Genomic DNA, 18,502 nt, shown 5'->3' with positions numbered 1-18,502 from the left:
TAGCATTTTAGTGCTAATGGGGTACCTTTTTAGCCCAAATCTATTTATTTCCTCCTTCTTACAAACTGCCCCTACCCCCAAATAAGGCAATTACATAGAAATAGTGTTGAGATCACTGTTAGAGCTTTGCTTTGCTATTTCTTTGGTCTGAAAAAGATATTGGGGCTTATGTTTGGAAAAGTAAGTGAAAGGATCAATTGATATAATTATTACATTTTATTTAAAGGTTTTAGAAGATGAATGGTAGAGCTCACAAAGTTACCTCCAACCACAAAGTTGGAGAATTTTTTTTAAAAAGAGTGGATACCAAACAACTTTTCGGAAGATAACACCTTATTAGCCTCTTACATTGTTGAAGAGAGCAAAAGAAGGCTTAAGATTTAAAGGATAAAAGTTATATTTATAAACATGCTAAGGAATACATTAAAACAAAACAAAAAAGAATAAGGAAAAACATATTGTGTCTTTCAGGTTAAATCCTGTTATAAATGATTTCTATGGGACTATAATCCCCTTCAACAATATTCAAATAACAAAAACCCCATCACTAAAAGAGCTCCAATACTCCTTTGGAGCTGGCTATTACAGAATTTATCCTGCACCTAAGGTATGCATGAAAAACATCCTGGAGAGACTCGGATACCTGCCAACATGAAACTGTTTCTCTAAGTTGCACTTGTTGGTCTGGAACCCAGTTGAGTGGGGTTCAACTACAACTTGAAACTTGTCACCTTAGGGTAGGAGAACAATTTGAAGCCAAAGGGCACTTTGCTGTAGTTAATTCATGTGGCTTCGAGTACATTTCAGATGTTCCTCCTTCATGCCAAATATTCACTGAGAATGAAAGAGCACATGAAACTTTCTAACCAAGTCCAAAGAATTTAGGTAATCATTACATTTCTACATACTGTTTCCTTAAAGCCATAGATTTTATTACAGAAAGGAGAAAGGTCATGGCATCAATAGATCAAGCACAGGAATTCTAGAATACTAAATTAAGTTGTTTCTCTCTTGCTTCCCCCACAACCGATTATATCAGTGGGCTACAAAATCATATGGAACCATAACAAAACAGTGTTTTGCATCATGTCCAAGAAAGACCAATATTTTTGCCTGAGTATCCCATTAACCTTTATCTAGAGCTATTATTCTTGAACTTTCTATAAAAGTTTCTTCTCAAATAATTTAATAATTCTAACAACTTGGAAGGGCAATGTGAAGACCTGAATAATTCAGCCAAGCAGCGAATGCAACAAACCTCATTTAAACCTGCTCTCCTGCCTAAATTTTATATACTAAAATAATCCTTTCTCCTTTACTTCTTCAGGCGTACCCAAAAGAGAGTGCATTTCTTGGCTGTCACAAGTTTTGGGTTGAATCTTCTCTGTTCTTCAATGTTCTAACGAAGGCCCTGGGCCTGCAGCTCATGCCTCTGGCAATTCAGTTTTATTCTCAATGAGAGAGATTTCCAGCACAGGTAAGAGCAGCTGAAAGGCATCCTGAATATAGGAAGCACTGTTTGAGGCCTGTCAAGATTGAAAAAAAGAAAATATCACAGTCACTTAAAAGAGAAAATATGCTAAAAGAAACAAAAAAACAGATTAACTTGTACAATCTAACTGAATCTGTAGCCTGGCAAACAAAAGCATGTTAGTTAAATTTAGAGAGGAAAGAACGATCTAGCTCTTAAGATATGACAGTACCAAAAAAGAATATCAGCATTTTTGTCCAACTTGCCCATCAGAAATGGAAGCTGTTCTTTGACATCCTGCTCGAATTCGGCATTTGAAGCTTATTTATTCCTCTACTAAATGGGTAGGTTCTGTCACAACATTTTAGTCAATTACTCAAAGGACTTTAGAAGGCTATGAATCTTACATCAATAGGATTTTCAGTCCATTAGGACAGCTCTTCTTCCATGGACTCAATACAATTAGTGAATACAAGACAGGGACTACAAATACGAACAAGGAAAACTGCTTTCAAAGATGGTAAGTATAGATATATTTCTATCTGGTACAACAGACATATTTATGAGAAGCATCATGGAATCACGATGCTCAGAGTTTTCCAGACTTCATTTATATCTAACAAGTTCTGATCTTCCAGAAGAAAAATAGAGAGTTCATTACATTAAGATAAAAACATGTAATTTCAAGGACAAGAGTGTTTCAAATATGTAATCAAGAACAACCAAATCCAAATAGCAATAAGGAAAACCTATTAAGTGACTTTACCTTTTTTGGATTTATCTATAGCATGTACTCCTATTTAAACTTTAATGTGACATTTGCTGCCAAATTTTCCAACCAAAAGAGACCTCAGAGATCATCTAGTTAAATCTCTTATGAGATTGTCAAGAAGGTAATGCCTAGTCCGGGGTCATACAGCAAATGAGATTGTCAAGATAATGAGATTGTCAAGAAGGTAATGCCTAGTCCGGGGCCATACAGCAAATAAGGGGAGATCCTGGACAGGATGAGCCTCCTGGTTTGTAAAGTTCTGACTATACCACTCTGCCATCTACCAAATCACAGACTTTTAAAAACACTAAGTGTTAATTATCAGAATAATTACCCTGATATTCAAGGGAAACTGTGCAGGTAAGGAATTAAAGGCATTTCCTTGGTGATAATTTTAAAAGAATTTAAAACTAAAGAAGTAACAGTCCAATAGTTAAAAATTTTTTTCAATTCATATTTAAAACCTAACCAATTATCTCCTCTGACTTACATATATTTTAAACATATCACCAAACATCTAAATTGTCTGCACAATTGACAAGACAGAGTTTTTTAAAATATGGAATGCAGAAAGTGTCACACAAGGAGGCAATATAATCGATCATGTGATCCTCTTACATCCCCATTTTCCATGGACTTAAACCACTTACCTCCTTAGATCTAATGGACTGATGAGGATTCTACAAATACAGGTACCTTTGACAAAACAAAGCAAATTTCTTGGCAAGGAAATGATACAACAAAATGTTTAGTCTTGTTTTGTAACAAATCTCCCCTGTATAAACTTCAGTCCTTTCAGAAGCAGTGTTCACCTGTTTGTAATTTTCAGCCCTGCAAGTTTACCCATGGTCTCCAGAAGGTGTTTCATTACTAAGGATCGTCCATCAGGTGCCAGTGGATAGTACTAACTACTGACAGCCTACTGCTGGTCTGCACTTCACGCAGCAGCTTCATCATTACGCTTTGTAATAATGAACAGGGAATTTGCATCAACTACACACCATTTTGGTCATACCTGCATCAGTATGACTAAACTAACAATCTGGTGAAAAACAAAAACAAAAACAAAAGACTGAAGAAGAGCTCATTAATAATACATAATACCCTAAAAGTTAGAGACTTACAATTAACTACTAACCTCTAGAAATACTGCAGTGATTAGGGGATTAAGGATGTCTGCTTTTTCTTTGACCTAGAATAAAAGACACACTGTTAAGTGAGCACCAGTAGGCAGAGTGTGATCCCACTTTGACACACACACACACACACACCACCTCCCCCCCCCCGCACATAATTTAAATATAGAAAAGGTCGGGACTGAGAAAGAGCAAAATATCATCTCTCGAAGTGTTTTAAATTTCATTCTTTATATCCTCCTGTGCTGTCCAATTGACAGTGTATTCCTTTATGGTTTTTTATTGACTTTAAAAAGTATCTTCATTTTGGAAGGGGGGGTAGAAATGATACACATGACCCGAAACTTTAGAACAATTTTAAAACAGAATATGCAGATATGGAACATGTGCTCAAAATACTCAATGGTTTTTAAGATGGGCTGTTTGAAAAACATGGAAATAAATCATGGAAATTTATAACTCCCATGTGTTAGCACTTTATAGTTCACTTGCTGGGTTAAAGTATCTTTATGAAACACATGGAAAGATTTGGCCTCAGAAGATTAACTTCAGGAATCCCAGAAGCTCTTTTAAAGACAATATTAAGGGGAAAAGAGGTAATTCCAGGATTATCCCTTACAGGAATAATCTAAACTCATAAAGTAAAAAAAAATTAATTTGGGGCGGCTGGGTGACTCAGTCGTTAAGCGCCTGCCTTCGGCTCAGGTCATGACCCCAGGGTCCTGGGATCAAGCCCCGCATCGGGCTCCCTGCTCAGTGGGAAGCCTGCTTCTCCCTCTCCCACTCCCCCTGCTTGTGTTCCCTCTCTCGCTGTGTCTCTCTCTGTCAAATAAATAAATAAAATCTTTAAAAAAAAAAAAAATTAATTTGGGCTACACTTTTAAATAAGTTTAAGGGCCCAGAATTTGCTGCCACACCTGACACTTATATACTTATTACAAAGTGATTTTTTTAAATTGAGGTATAATTAACATACAAACCATACTAGTTTCAGGTATACAACAAGATTTGGTATCTACGTAAACTATAAAATGATCACAATAAGTCTAGGTAACATGTGTCACCATACACAGTTACAAAAATATTTTTCTTGTGATGAGAAGTTTCAAGATCTACTCTCTTAGCAACTTTCAAATATGCAATACAGAATTATTAACTATAATCACTACACTGTACATTACATCCCCATAACTTATTTATAACTGGAAGTTTATAACTTTTAATCCCCCTCACCTATTTAGGCCATCCTTCACTCCCCCACCACTGGCAATCACCAATCTGTTCTCTGTACTTAAGAATTTGGTTTTACTACAAAGTGATTTTTATTTGCTCATTTAAAAAGCCCTTGATTTTATCCTAATCCATGGTCACTTATTTCTGATCATGTTCTATAGTTCATACACCTTCAGTAAATTTTTACAATTCCTTTAAAAAGAAAACAAAACATCTTTTTTTTTTTTTTAAAGATTTTATTTATTTGACAGAGAGAGAGAGCAAGAACAGGAACACAAGCAAGGGGAGTGGGAGAGGGAGAAGCAGGCTTCCGCAGAGCATGGAGCCCGATGCGGGGCTCGATCCCAGGACCCTGGGATCATGATCTGAGCCAAAGGCAGGCGCTTAACGACTGAGCCACCCAGGCGCCCCAAACTCTGTTTTAATTACAACTCTCCTCCTGATTTGCAAGTGCAAAGTATAAGGATTGTCACAGTCTAAGTAAGGCGTTGCTCCTTAAAACTAGAGCCAAACTTTGGGGTTTTTATTTTATCAAGGTCTACATTTCCCGTACAGGTATCAAAGAGTAGCACAAAATATACTGCAAACTTCATAAAAAGAGAAAACAAAAATAAGTTGCAAAAATCAGCTCAACACAGACAAGCTGATGCTAAAATTCACATGAAAATGCATAGGGCATAGATAAAAGATCCTGAAAAAAGAAGAACCAAGTTGGAAGATTTACACATCTTAATTTCAAAACTTACTACAAAGCTACAGTAATCAAGACAATATGGCACTGGCATATGGATACACACACATAAAACCAGTAAAATAGGGGGCGCCTGGGTGGCTCAGTTGGTTAAGCGGCTGCCTTCGGCTCAGGTCATGATCCTGGAGTCCTGGGATCGAGTCCCACATCAGGCTCCCTGCTCAGCAGGGAGTCTGCTTCTCCCTCTGACCCTCCCCCCTCTCATGCTATCTCTGTTATTCTCTCTCAAATAAATAAAATCTTTAAAAAAAAAAAAACAGTAAAATAGAAATGAGAGTCCAGAAATAAACCTGTATATCTATGGTTGTTTTTGACAAAAGGGCCAAGACAATTCAGTAGGGAAATGCTTTTCAACAAATGGTGCTGAGACGACTAGATATCCACATGCAAAAGAATGGTGTAACCCACACACACCCTACATAAAAAATTAACTCAAAATGGATCATAGACATACATGTAAGAGCTACAACAAAACTCTTAGAAGAAAACACAGGAATAAATCTTCATGATCTTGGGTTAGGCAATGATTCTTTAGATATAATACCAAAAGTACTGAACAGTGGTAACAGAGAACAGTGACAAACTGGACTTCATCAATATTAAAAACTTTTGTGGAGAAACACTATCAAGAAAGCAAAAAAACAACCCATGGCCTAGGAGAAAATATGTGCATACCATGTACATGAACTTGTAGCCAGAATATATAAAGCATTTTTACAACTCAGTAACAGTAATAAAAAGGCAAATAATTAAAATAATAAATGACAAAAGATAAATAATGAAATAACCCAATTTATAAAATAATTTTTTAAAAAACCCAATTTAGAAGTAGGCAAAACTTGCAAGACATTAAGACATTTCTTAAATTTTTTTTTTTTTTAAAGATTTTATTTATTTATTTGAGAGAGAGAGAATGAGAGAGAGCACATGAGAGGGGGGAGGGTCAAAGGGAGAAGCAGACTCCCTGCCCAGCAGGGAGCCCGATGCGGGACTCGATCCAGGGACTCCAGGATCATGACCTGAGCCGAAGGCAGTCGCTTAACCAACTGAGCCACCCAGGCACCCAGAAATTTCTTAAATTTCTTAAAGACATTTCTCTAAAGAAGACATAAAAATGGCCAACAGTACATAAAAAGAAGTTCAACATCATTAGCCATCAGGGAAATGCAAATAAAAGCTGCAATGAGATACCACTTCATACCTATTAGGACGGCTACAATTTAAAAACAAAACAAGGGCGCCTGGGTGGCTCAGATGGTTAAGCGTCTGCCTTCGGCTCAGGTCATGATCCCAGGGTCCTGGGATCGAGTCCCGCATCGGGCTCCCTGCTCCTTGGGAGCCTGCTTCTCCCTCTGCCTCTCTCTCTGTCTCTCATGAATAAATAAATAAAATCTTAAAAAAAAAAAAAATAAAAATAAAAAAAATAAAAACAAAACAAAAAACAATGGAGAATAGCAAGTGTTGATGAGAATGTGGAGAAACTGGAACTTTCATACACTGCTGGCAAGAATGTAAAATGGTACAGCCACTTTGTAAAAGTTTGGCAGTTCTTCAATGGCCCATATCACCCATATGACCCAGCAATTCCACTCCTACCTATCCACCCAAAAGAAATGAAAACACACATGCATGTTTGTAGCAACATTATTCATTATAGCTGAAAAATGGAAACAATCCAAATGTCTATGAATTGATGAACAGAAAAATGTGGTATATGTGGTATATGTCCATAAAAGATTATTATTTGGTAATCAAAGTAAGTACTGATAATGCTACAATGTGGATGAACCTGAAAAACATTAGACTAACTGAAAGAAATCAGACACAAAATATCACATGTTGTATGACACCATATATATGAAATGTCCAGAATAGGCAAATCTATAGACGGAAAGCAGATTAGTGTTATTTAGCGCTAGGAGAGTGTGGGGTAGAAGGGAATGGGAGTGACTGCTAATGGTATGAGGTTTTCTGGGGGATGATGAAAACTGTCCAAAATTAGATTATGGTCACGGTTGCACAACTCTGTAAATATACTAAAAATCACTGAATGGTACATTTGAAATGGGAAAATTTTATGGTACGAAAACTTTATATTCATAGAGCTGTTCTAAAAAAGCCCACAGAACAGGAGAGCCTGGGTGGCTCAGTCGTTAAGCGACTTCCTTCGGCTCAGGTCATGATCTCAGGGTCCTGGGATCGAGCCCCGCATCGGGCTCCCTGCTCGGCGGGAAGCCTGCTTCTCCTTCTCCCACTCCCCCTGCTTGTGTTCCCGCTCTCGCTCTCTGTCAAATAAATAAAATCTTAAAAAAAAAAAAAGCCCACAGACCAGACAGTAGCCCAATAAAAGGCAAGAATTCTTACCCCAGCAGTTGTTAGGCAGGTGGTGAACTCTTTAGACAGAGAAGACAACTCTTTACACAACACAACTGTCATCCTAGGAAAAGAAGTGAGCAAAGTTTTGTTTTTCTTTCTTTTTTTTTAATAAGCATATTTAACAACTATAAGAAAACAAATCACTCCTGGTAGTAAATGTGAAAGAAGAAAGTTTTTTTTAAGGGAGTAAATATGCCTTCATCAGCTCCCAAATCTATCTGGGGACCCATTTGAGCAGACATTCCTGCTACAGAAAGAGGAGGTTCAGTCCTTGGAAAAACATTTTTTCTGCATAACCCTCTATCAAGTACTAGATTTTCAAGTTAAATCAAGGGAAATAACTTAAAAGATCCTAAATTCCATTCACAAATGTAGTTAAAATAAATATGCATTCATTCATTCAATATTTACTGGTCTATGTACCAGGCACCGTTCTAAGTGCTGGAGACTTACCAGTAAACAAGCAAAGGCCCAGTTTCCATGGATTCTAACTCACTTGATAATTAATGGGGAGACTATATATATGTGCATTTATACACACATATAGCAACTGTACACACACATACATGTATATGTGTACATATAAACACAGATATGTAAGTGGAAAAGTGGAAATCGCCACTTTTCCAAAGAACAGGCTACTGTGAAGTTGTGAGTTCCTCATCCTAAGGATATTGAAGACAAAACCAGCCCCCTGTTGTGGGATGTTATAGAACAGTGAAGAGGTGAAGAAGAGGTCTGGAAAACATCAAGGGCCCCTCCCAATCCTAACACATTAGACACGCCCACACATTTTTTTTCCAATGAAAACTCTCATTATTTAATTAGATTTATTTAGAAAGCAGACCTTTTTTTTTCTCTTGTGACTATCTACTTTCTATTATTTTTGAAATTTTTATTCAAAATCAGCAATATGGTGGGAAAGGGGGCTTGGGGACTTAGCCTGGCCTGGGATTAAATCCCAGTCTGCACAAACTGAGCAGATTATTTCATTTCTCTTGAGTCTGTGTTTCCTCATTTTCTTTAAAGCGGGACTAATCACTTACCTTTAGAGTTATTGTAAAAATTAGAAATGATATACCTAAGTCCCTTAGCATGGTGCCTAGCACATAATTAGCACTCAATAATGAATATAACCATTATTAAGAACTGAGGTTCTTAGAACTATTCTCTGTTTTGGGGCGCCTGGGTGGCTCAGTCAGTTAAGCCTCTGCCTTCGGCTCAGGTCACGATCCCAGGGTCCTGGGATCAAGCCCCGCCTCAGGCTCTCCATTTAGTGGGGAGCCTGCTTCTCCCTCTCCCTCTGCCTGACACTCCCCCTGTTGGTGAGCTCGCTCTCTATCAAATAAATAAAATCTTAAAAAAAATTTTTTTTAAAAGAACTATTCTGTTTTTACTTATGTAAAATTTTATTTTTACTAAAACCAATAATCTGAGAACTTGTTTTCAGATTATCAATAATACAAAACAATTAATAAAACAACCAGCTAACAAAAACATTTATAATGTAGACTTATGGCTCAATGAAAAGAAACAACCCCTTTGGCTACCTAATAACTAAAACCCAAAATGAACAAACCTCTAACCTGTGAATAGCATCTTGTTGAGAGGAAAGTTTCTTAAAACTTTGGAAGGAAGCTGAGAAAACTCTGAGCAATTTGCATCCTTTACAAAGATACCCTTTTATACTTACTGGGAAAGAGTTCTGCTCCTTTCTATAGCTGTCACTTCCTGCTTCTGGCCATGCAGAACCAGAGCTGCTGTTTTGTGAAACAGTTCAATTGAGCAGGCAGTCAGTTCTGCTAGGCTCCGGATTGCAAATGCATGGATATCCTGAAAGGAAAAACAAAACAAGACACTGGGTTTTGTTTTTTGGTTTTTTTTTTAGCCCAGGGGACATGATGTCAGCTTGCTTTTCTCATACTGGAGGATTCGGTATCTTGAAAGCAGCAGAGACCAATGGCTGCCCTTCAATAAACCTCCTCTTGTACCACAGCAGGGATGTCATTTTACAGCTGGGCTCGTAACTACAAAAACAGAAGCTCCCCCAAAGTCAGGTGTGACCATGCCAAAAGATTTAGATAAAAAGTGGCTTGTAGCAGGCTTCTGGGAACTTTCCTCATGACAGAACACACACAAACCCTTAGTCTCTTTTTCTTCACTCCTTCTTTCATCCTACAGTCTGGAACAAGGTTGCTACAATCTTGGATTAGAAGGCTGAAATGACGAGTAGTGATGCAACAAAACAGAAAGTGCCTACGTCCCTGATCGTGATACCCACATCTCCACACCGTTAAAAAAGAAAAAAAAGTTTAGTTGCTTTGGTACCTCTACTGAATTTTTACTGATTTTCTCAGTTTTTTCTGTTTCCAACTGTTTTTCTCCTTCTTCCTTCTCTTCTAATGGCTTGGCCAGAGATGTACTGATCCATTCGTAGGCAGTATTTCTTGCCTAAATAAGAAAAAGATTACTGCCCGTCAACAATTCAATTCAGCTCACCAAAAGGTGACTGTATGCATTGTGCACCTACCAGGCACATGCTAGCATCATGTAAGTCAGCACTCTTGTTCTCACCCAAACATACATTTATCATACATGTATCTACTTACCTTACTACTTCTCTTGACAACACCTAACACCTGTCCACTCATTCCTTCTTGAAATTCTCTAATCCTTTGGCCTTTTTGAAAATTGTAACTTACATAAAGTGCACAAATCTTCAGAGCACAATTCAAGAAATGTTCACATGTGTATATGCCTTTGTAACTGCAACCTAGATCAAGATCCAGAACATTTTCATCACCCTAGAAGAGAAGGTTCCCTCATGCCCCTTCCTAGTCAATAACTGCTCAAACCAAGTCACCATTCCCCTTGCCCAAAGGTAACCATTCTTCTGTCTCACTGTAAATTAATTTTACCTGTCCTAAAATGAAATCTTAAGTCCATTCTAATTTGTGTCTGGCTTCTTATGCCGAACATAGTTTGTTAGTTTTATCCATGCTTCTGCAAGTATCAGTAGCTCACTCTTACTTCTTGCTGTGTAGTAGTCCATTTTATACATATACCATAATTTACCATTCTCCCAATGATGGGCCTTTGAATTGTTTCTGGTTTTGACTTTTATAATACCACCATCTTCCAATTCTTGCCTCCACCCTTATAAGCATTCCTCCTCAGGCTCTTGTATGTATTGATCCTTCTTTTTCAGCCCCTTAAACACCAACATCACCTGGAGTTCTAGGCTTTCTACTTATCTCACCCTACTTCCTCTTCCCTCAACCCATCCTATTTCTATAATTTTAAGTATTCTCTACCTGCTGCAAACTCCTAAATCCTTACTTCCAGCACTGACCTCTCCTGAAAACTGCTTGCTGGACATACATATCAGGATATTTTATAAGCTGATCATTCCTCTTCCCTTCAATGGCTCCCCATCAACCAGATCATGTTCTTTTACATGACTGAAGAAGTACCCATGACCTAAACCCTACTGACTTCTCCAGCTTCATCTCTGACCACTTTCCATTTTAAGAACTGATAATAATGACCTATAATGTGCCTGTTCTTCGTTCATGCTATTCCCTTAGGTTAGAATGCCCTTCCCCACCCTTTTCTTTGCTCTAAATAAAGGCAGCTCTTCGTTTCCTTTCAATCCTCTACCCAGACATTGTTTCTTCCGGGTTACTTTCAAAAACCTTCCAGGAGACTGGGCACCTAAACAACCCTTTTCTGTGTGTCCACAGTCCCCTGAGCACCCCTTCAACTTAGTACTTACCAAAAGACACTGAAATTAAATGTGCCTATCTCCTACATAAACATTGCTATAGGATAGTTACAGAATGTCTTATTTGGATTTGCACACCCAGTGCCTAGCACACTATAGAAGACACCTACTGTTTTTACCTAGCCAGTATCCGTATCTCTTTTCTTTTGGTAGTAGGTTCCAGATTTTTCTTAGTTCATGTGGTTTGGGTAGGACTGCTTCCACCCTCTGGATCCAAGGGTTGGCAAACAATTCAGATTTAGTTACCAAGAATATTAATCCCCCTATCTATACAGTGATTACTTCATGGATGGAAAAGTGACCCCAACCCAGGTCAATGGGCATTAGCCTCAGGACATCTGATAAAATTACTGGGAAGGGAAGCCCTCCTTCTGTTGGAGTTACTCAATTGGGAAAAAAAGTCACCCTGAAGTTGCCAGTAGTCATCCTACCACCATGAGGAAAAGATCCTCTAAGAATAAAGCCAAAACAGAAAAAAGCAGAGTCAAGAGATTGGCGTGGGGATTGGGGTAGAGGGTGGGTGGGGTTCCTGGGTAGATAACCATGCCTGTAGCCAATCTTGCCCCTTGATTTTCTAGTTTCTTGAGCTAATGAATGCCCCTTTTTTCTTAAGCCAGTCTGACTGGAGTTTCTATCATTTGCAACTCTGAGTGTCCTGGCTTCTAAGAAAAGGTTTATTGTCATTAAATGAAGGCATCCACTTGAGGAACTTTATATACATGGAATGTGCTCAGAGCTGTAACTAAGCAATAGGAATCCAGAGAAGACCATGAGAGTAATTCCAGTTGAGAAATGAGAATCACAGGTTTTAATACATATATAGCACTGGGGTTGAGCCTTTAAAATGAACAGACGGGGCTATACCCAAGGCTATAGCATGAATGAGCTAGAGCAGAACCTATATACCCAGACATTCATTTCAAGGTTCTTTCTCCTATGGTACAAGATCTCCCATAAAAACCCTCAAGAACAATCTGGCTCTGATCTATAATTTCCCTATGCATTAACTTCTCAAATTAAAAAATAATAATAACTATATAAAAGACTGGAAACAAGAAAACTCAAAGTGTGCTGAGAAAACTGTGAAGCAACTAGTTAGACCAGAGCAGACGGTGCATTTATTAATTAGTTCATCCATTAAAAATATTTACTACATACTGTCCTAGGTGCTGGGAATACAGTGGCGACTAATATAAACCATGGTCCTGCTCTTCTTTACTCTAGTGCAGAAAGACAACAAACAAATGAGTGAGAAAATAAAATGGAGAGATGGAGAGTATGGACTGGATGAGAAGGCAGGCTTGACTTAGGTGGTCAGGAGGGGTCTCGAAGAGTGAAATTTGAGCTGAAATCTGAAGTTTAAAAGGAATCAGCCGTGCAAATATTTAGACAATGAGAGTTGTAAGTAGAGGGAAATCAGGTGGGTGTACTGAAGGAACAGAAGGAAGACCAATATGGGAGAAGCATGGTAGAAGATGAGGTTGGAGTGGTGAGATTTTGAGAGAAGAGAACAGTGAGAGATGAGGCTGGAAAGAATCCTAACAGATGACTAACAGTGTAAATAGTATGTGAAATGCTCTGCAATTTCTTTGAAGAGATAAAATGAGAGAAAAACCAGGGATTGATTTATCTCAGATTAAAAGAAGACAGAAAAATGGAGAGATAAAGCCACTCAAGAGAAAAAAAACTGATATCATAAATGTAGTATACTTGAAGGAGATATTTTAGTAGGCATAGGACATACTCAAAATGACCACTCCTGTAATAAATACATTAACTGAAGTCATTATGAATACTGTGCCAACTCAAGGTAATTTATCATATCTTTTAAAAGTTAGCAATGCTACCCAGGCCTCACACCCAGAATTCAGTCTGGAACTTCCCATTGGAGAGACCTGGAGACTTAGGAATTAAAAGGCACCTTTGAGTTTAACTTCTCTAACCACTTATTTTTTATCAGTTGGGGGAAAAAAATAAAATGAGGCCTAGAAAAGAAATGGGATTTGCCCACATCACATGTTTCAGAATAAGAATCAGAACTGTGTACTCAGACTCCTGCTTCATTGCTTTTCCCCTGTATGACAGTCTTCCATATAAATCCTTGGGGAAAATCAGGCCCTGACCTTTAACTATTCTACTTCTTATGACTCAACACCCAAAATGTAAACAATGTGAAGACTGCTTTCAGAGAATGACCAGTACTACCAAACAGCTAAGGGGTTACTTGCCTTTTTAAAATAACTTCTTATTATGATTTCCTTGAGTACACAAATTATGTCTTTTTCATTACTGTTTCCCTAGCACCTAGCAAAATAAAAGTTACTTGACATATGTATATTTATCAAATACCTAAATGTATAATACATGGGGCGAACTTCTATAGATAGAACCATCAATGGTGAACATTTGCTATGAGCCAGGGACTCCATAAAAGTTTTGTATGTATTAACACATTAATTCTTCACAAGAACTCTACATCATCCCTATCTCACAGATAGAGGAACTGAAGCAGAAAGGTTAACCAACTTGCTCAACACCACAAAGTAAGAAATGTACATCTGGGATTTTAAGGGCCAATAAGGCAAAGATCCAGCCTTGAAGAAATTTAAGATTTAGGATGGAAGGTGGGGCACCCAGGTGACTCAGTCAGTTAAGGATCCAACTCTTGATTTCGGCTCGGGTCATGATCTCAGGTTGTGGGATCAGCCCTGTGTCAGGCTCCGCATTCAGTGGGGAGTCTGCTTGAGATTCTCTCTCTCCCTCTGCCCCTCCCCTCTGTACACGTTCTCCTTCTCTCTCTCAAATAAATAAGTCTTTAAAAAAAAAAGATTTAGGATGGGAGGTAAGATATACACATTTAAAAAAACAAAAACAACTTATGATACATTTATAAATACATATTCATAAGGTTAAGTGAATAAAGCAGAATGCTAAAGAACATACACAGTATGTTAACTTTTGTATAAGCAGAAAATATATCTGCTTATCTTTAAAATATATTTACTTTATCTAAAAAAAGCACAAGGACATGCCAGAAAGCAAGAAAGTTTAATATCTAAAAGGAGAAAAAGTTACAGAAGATGAGACCTTCTGCCCTCAGCAACCTTAAAGATTTAAGGGTCAAATTGTTCAGGGGGGGATGATGTGGAAAACAAAGGCAGAAGAAAAATTATTAAATTTCCTTACTACCTACAGCCCATTGACAAGTCCTTGAAACAGGCAGAGTGACATTCCTCTAGGGACTCAACTGCCTCGATGTTAATACTTTGCTAAGGGCAAAAGGCAATCCTAGCCTGACTACTCCACCCGCTGACACCAGGATCCTGTAAGTCTACTTTAACATATAAAAATTCCTTTGGAAACTTCCTTTATCTCTAAACCCCCCCAAGATACATGTTGGTAATCATCCCCCAAGCATACAGCCCACATACATCTGAAGGGTCTCATGACTAAGGTTTTATTAGACGGTAATAAATGACCTTTTCCCAACAACAGCTAGCCCCCTCAAGGTCCTGGAAACCTTGCTTCCAAAGTTCCTTATAGACTTACACTAGCCCTAACTCCCCTCCCAACTTGAAAGTATATAAATGGGCCACTCCTCATGACCCCAGTGCAGCTCTTTCTGCCCACGGGTCCTGTTCCTGTGCTTTTAATAAAATCACCTCTTTGCACCAAATAAATAAATAAAGAGAAAATGGAGCAGATGGGAATTATACAGTTTTGACTTTCAGAAACAATGATAATACTCTACATATTCAAAAATTAAATTAACAAGGGGGAAAGCAAATAAATCATACATTCTTTCCATAGGTTGGTCTTATAGTAGCATGGGCAAAGCAATGAAACTATTTCAGATGCATTACAGAACTGAGGAAATAAGGACATGTGCTAATGTTGGGGGATGGGGTTCTTACTGTGGAAGAAGAGAGTACAAACGTGTCATGAGGAAAGGCAAGGCAGGAAGAACCCTGTAGGGATGGACTGAAATTGGAGTTACCAAGATAAACTCATGATCTCCAACTTATGTATGTGTGTACACGTAAAATATGGGGTGTGTTATCTGAGTACATTTCCTAGCTTTGCCCCCAGGGCCTAGAAGCAAAGACACCACAGCAGTGAAGAGCACTCCTAGCACCCACATCTTAGCCTGTACTACTAAAAAGTAACTATGGCTCCTTGAAGACATGGCTGATTCCAGGGCTGGCATATGGAAGGTACAAAGTGAGTCCATGATATCTTGTTATGACAGAAAATAAGGAAATACTCCAAACAATGATAAGTGCATGTCACATAGGAGTCCCTGAAGGACAATTTGAATACCAAACTAACTAAAAACAGTAATGAATTATAAACCAAAGGAAAAAAAACAGAAACCCATGAGATCATATTAAATAACAGATAATAAATAAATAGGAGAAGGGAGAGGTCTTAACTAGAGTAGAATGCCAAGAGCCAACTGATAAATGTGGAGCAAGTGCTAGGGTTAAAATACATCATCCTTTTGCAACCATCACAGTAAATATTGATACAGCAGGAATCATGAATAGATGCTAAACCTAGGAGGGAAATTATGATGAGGATCAGGATATTTGTTGGTCTTAAAATGTCTCCCCATAGAAAGTTTATTAGTAACACAGGGAAAAAATCATAACCATACAGTGAGAAATGAGGCAACACATCACAATAAGGGGAAGATGGACATCGTGTGCCTTAGATATGATAGCCTGGGAAGGATACAACCTTACTGATGAAGTGTCTTACCTGGGAAGGCATAACCTTACTTTAGTCATGAGAAAACACCAGACAAACCCCAAATGAGGAATACTCTATTTTTATACAGGGGGAAAGGAGTTTGTATATCTCATCATAAAAGACAAGGAAAGTGAGGAACTACTCTAAATTAAAAGAGACAGAAATACATGACAACTAAACACAATTCATGATTATGTACTGGCTCCAATGTTAGAGGAAAAAATTTGATACAAAGGACATTGTTGGGCCAGCTGCCAAAACCAGAATGTGGACAAGTGGACAACAGATTAAATAAAAATATGCTTATCAGGGGCACCTGGGTGGGGGCTCAGTCAGTTAAGCATCTGCTTTCAGCTCAGATCATGATCCCAGGATCCTGGGATCGAGCCCAGGTCGGGCTCCCTGCTCAGCGGAGAGTCTGCTTCTCCCTCTCCCTCTGCCCCTCCCCCTGCTCATGCTCTCTCTCACTCTCTTGCTCTCTAATAAATATTAAAAAAAAAAAAAATGTGTCAATGTTAAGTTTACTGCAGGGGATAACTACTGTGGTGACATAAGGGAATATCCATATTCTCAGCAGGTACATATTAAAATATTTATGAGTAAAGGGCTCTCATGTTTACAATTAATTCCCCAAAATAGTCCCAATAACAACATGCATGTGCGCATGTGTATGTGTGTGGTGCTGCATGGGGGAGAAGGGGAAAAGGAGGGGAAGGGATAGGAGAGGGAATGAGAGAATAAATGCTCAAACACGAATGATTAAACATATGGAGTTAACTGTTAACAATAGGTGTATCTGCATAAAAGATATATGAGTGTTATTTGCTTTATTTGTGCAACTTTTCTCTAAATTTGATTATTATTTCCAACTCAAAAAACACTATGATGATACAAGCTAGAAAGTGCTGCAGTCAAGTTCTACAGTTGAGACGAGGAAGATGAGGTGCTGGGGGGTAATCTGAAAAGCTTTCTTGGGGAATGCAGCGTTTTCACTGGGCATAAGGGAGTGGGATAACAAATCAAGCAACACATTCCTTACCCTGAGGCATGCAGGTGACTGTAACGGCCAATGCGTGCCTGCCGTTATCTGGTCCAGGGATGTTTCCGGAGACTGGGAGAGGAGGGTGAAGAGGCAGCAAGCAGCCCAAGAGCCAGTGGACAGTGTCCCATGAGCTGGCACTGGCATATATGCTATTGTGAGTATTGCTCTGCAAACAGAGTCTCCTACCCACTCTGATTAAAGCCCTTTCACGTTCTAAATGTGTGAAGATAGCTCAGACATCACCATCAAAGACGAAGGCCTAGGCCATGGGACTCTCATTTCCACATGCTAAGTGGTCACTCGGCTCTGAGAAATGATAACCTCCATCCAGATCCATAAGGGCCGGGGCCAGATTCCATCATTTCTGAATCACCCAGAGCCCTGAGAACAGGGAGACCTCAATAGAGGCTAACCCACTGGTCTCACGAAGGCTAGGGAGCACTGCCAACACTGTGGCCTAATGTGAGCTTTCAGATAAGCAAGCATTCCAAATGAAAACAGGCGAGGATAGCAGAAGTGTGAGGCAGGCAGGGCAGATGTGAGATCTGCATGCTAACCTGTGAGAGCAGGAGGCCGGCAGAAGGTATCCAATTCAGAATATACCCCCGATTTGGTGACATCCTTGCCAGGAAGTTAGAATCTTATATTCTTTATCCACTAAATCAACACAAGTAAAAAAATGAAAATCACCAAGAAGTAGTAACTTACCCTGGCAAGTTTCTCAGGTTTGGAGGAGACCTGCAGCTGGGAAAACAGCTCTGTTATCTCTTTGGTAAAGTCTTCATCCCCTAAAAAAACAAAAACAAAAACCAGGTCCCATTTAAGACACTGCAGACAGACAGATGGTGATGGGGGGGTGGTAAGGAGGAAGAGGGGAGACATGGCAGGAGTGGCAGCACCAACAGTCACAGCAACAGCAGTCTAAATGAGCATGGTGCATTAGTGCTTACAGAATCCTGCTGTATATGCCAATGAATCCTTTCAGTGGGCTTCTAAAAAGTGTCGTTATCCCATTTTAGAGATAAAGAAACTAGGGCTTGACGGGGCTAATTTCCCCAGACTCTCATAGCAAAGATTAGGAGTCAAACCTTGGCCTTCCCACCCCAGTCCAAATCCCGTGCTCTGTATATCATATTCCAGATGTAGGAATGAGAACTGGTTAAGGCAGAGTACTAAGCAGGTACT

General features: G+C 38.9%; 1 protein-coding gene across 3 annotated transcripts in view; it reads right to left on the bottom strand.

The window, feature by feature from the left end:
• Positions 1 to 201: 201 nt before the first annotated feature.
• Positions 202 to 18,502, bottom strand: part of FAM114A2 (family with sequence similarity 114 member A2) — a 33,353-nt gene continuing 15,052 nt past the window's right edge. For all 3 annotated transcript variants that reach the window (XM_045902182.3, XM_064596622.1, XM_045902188.3), the window contains exons 9-14: positions 18,026 to 18,105; positions 10,068 to 10,190; positions 9,433 to 9,572; positions 7,728 to 7,800; positions 3,382 to 3,435; positions 202 to 1,526 (exon numbers count right to left, since the gene is read on the bottom strand). In XM_045902182.3, the coding sequence (XP_045758138.1) occupies positions 1,425 to 1,526; positions 3,382 to 3,435; positions 7,728 to 7,800; positions 9,433 to 9,572; positions 10,068 to 10,190; positions 18,026 to 18,105 (572 nt within the window). In that variant the 3' untranslated portion in view covers positions 202 to 1,424. The remainder of the gene's footprint in view (positions 1,527 to 3,381; positions 3,436 to 7,727; positions 7,801 to 9,432; positions 9,573 to 10,067; positions 10,191 to 18,025; positions 18,106 to 18,502) is intronic.

Source organism: Mirounga angustirostris, unplaced genomic scaffold, assembly GCF_029215605.1.
Source record: "Mirounga angustirostris isolate CCGP_5_RB_7025 unplaced genomic scaffold, mMirAng1.0.hap1 SCAF_7, whole genome shotgun sequence".
Classification (NCBI taxonomy): domain Eukaryota; kingdom Metazoa; phylum Chordata; class Mammalia; order Carnivora; family Phocidae; genus Mirounga; species Mirounga angustirostris.
The sequence above is the reverse complement of the archived record's forward strand: the minus strand, read 5'-3'. Positions and strand labels throughout refer to the sequence as shown.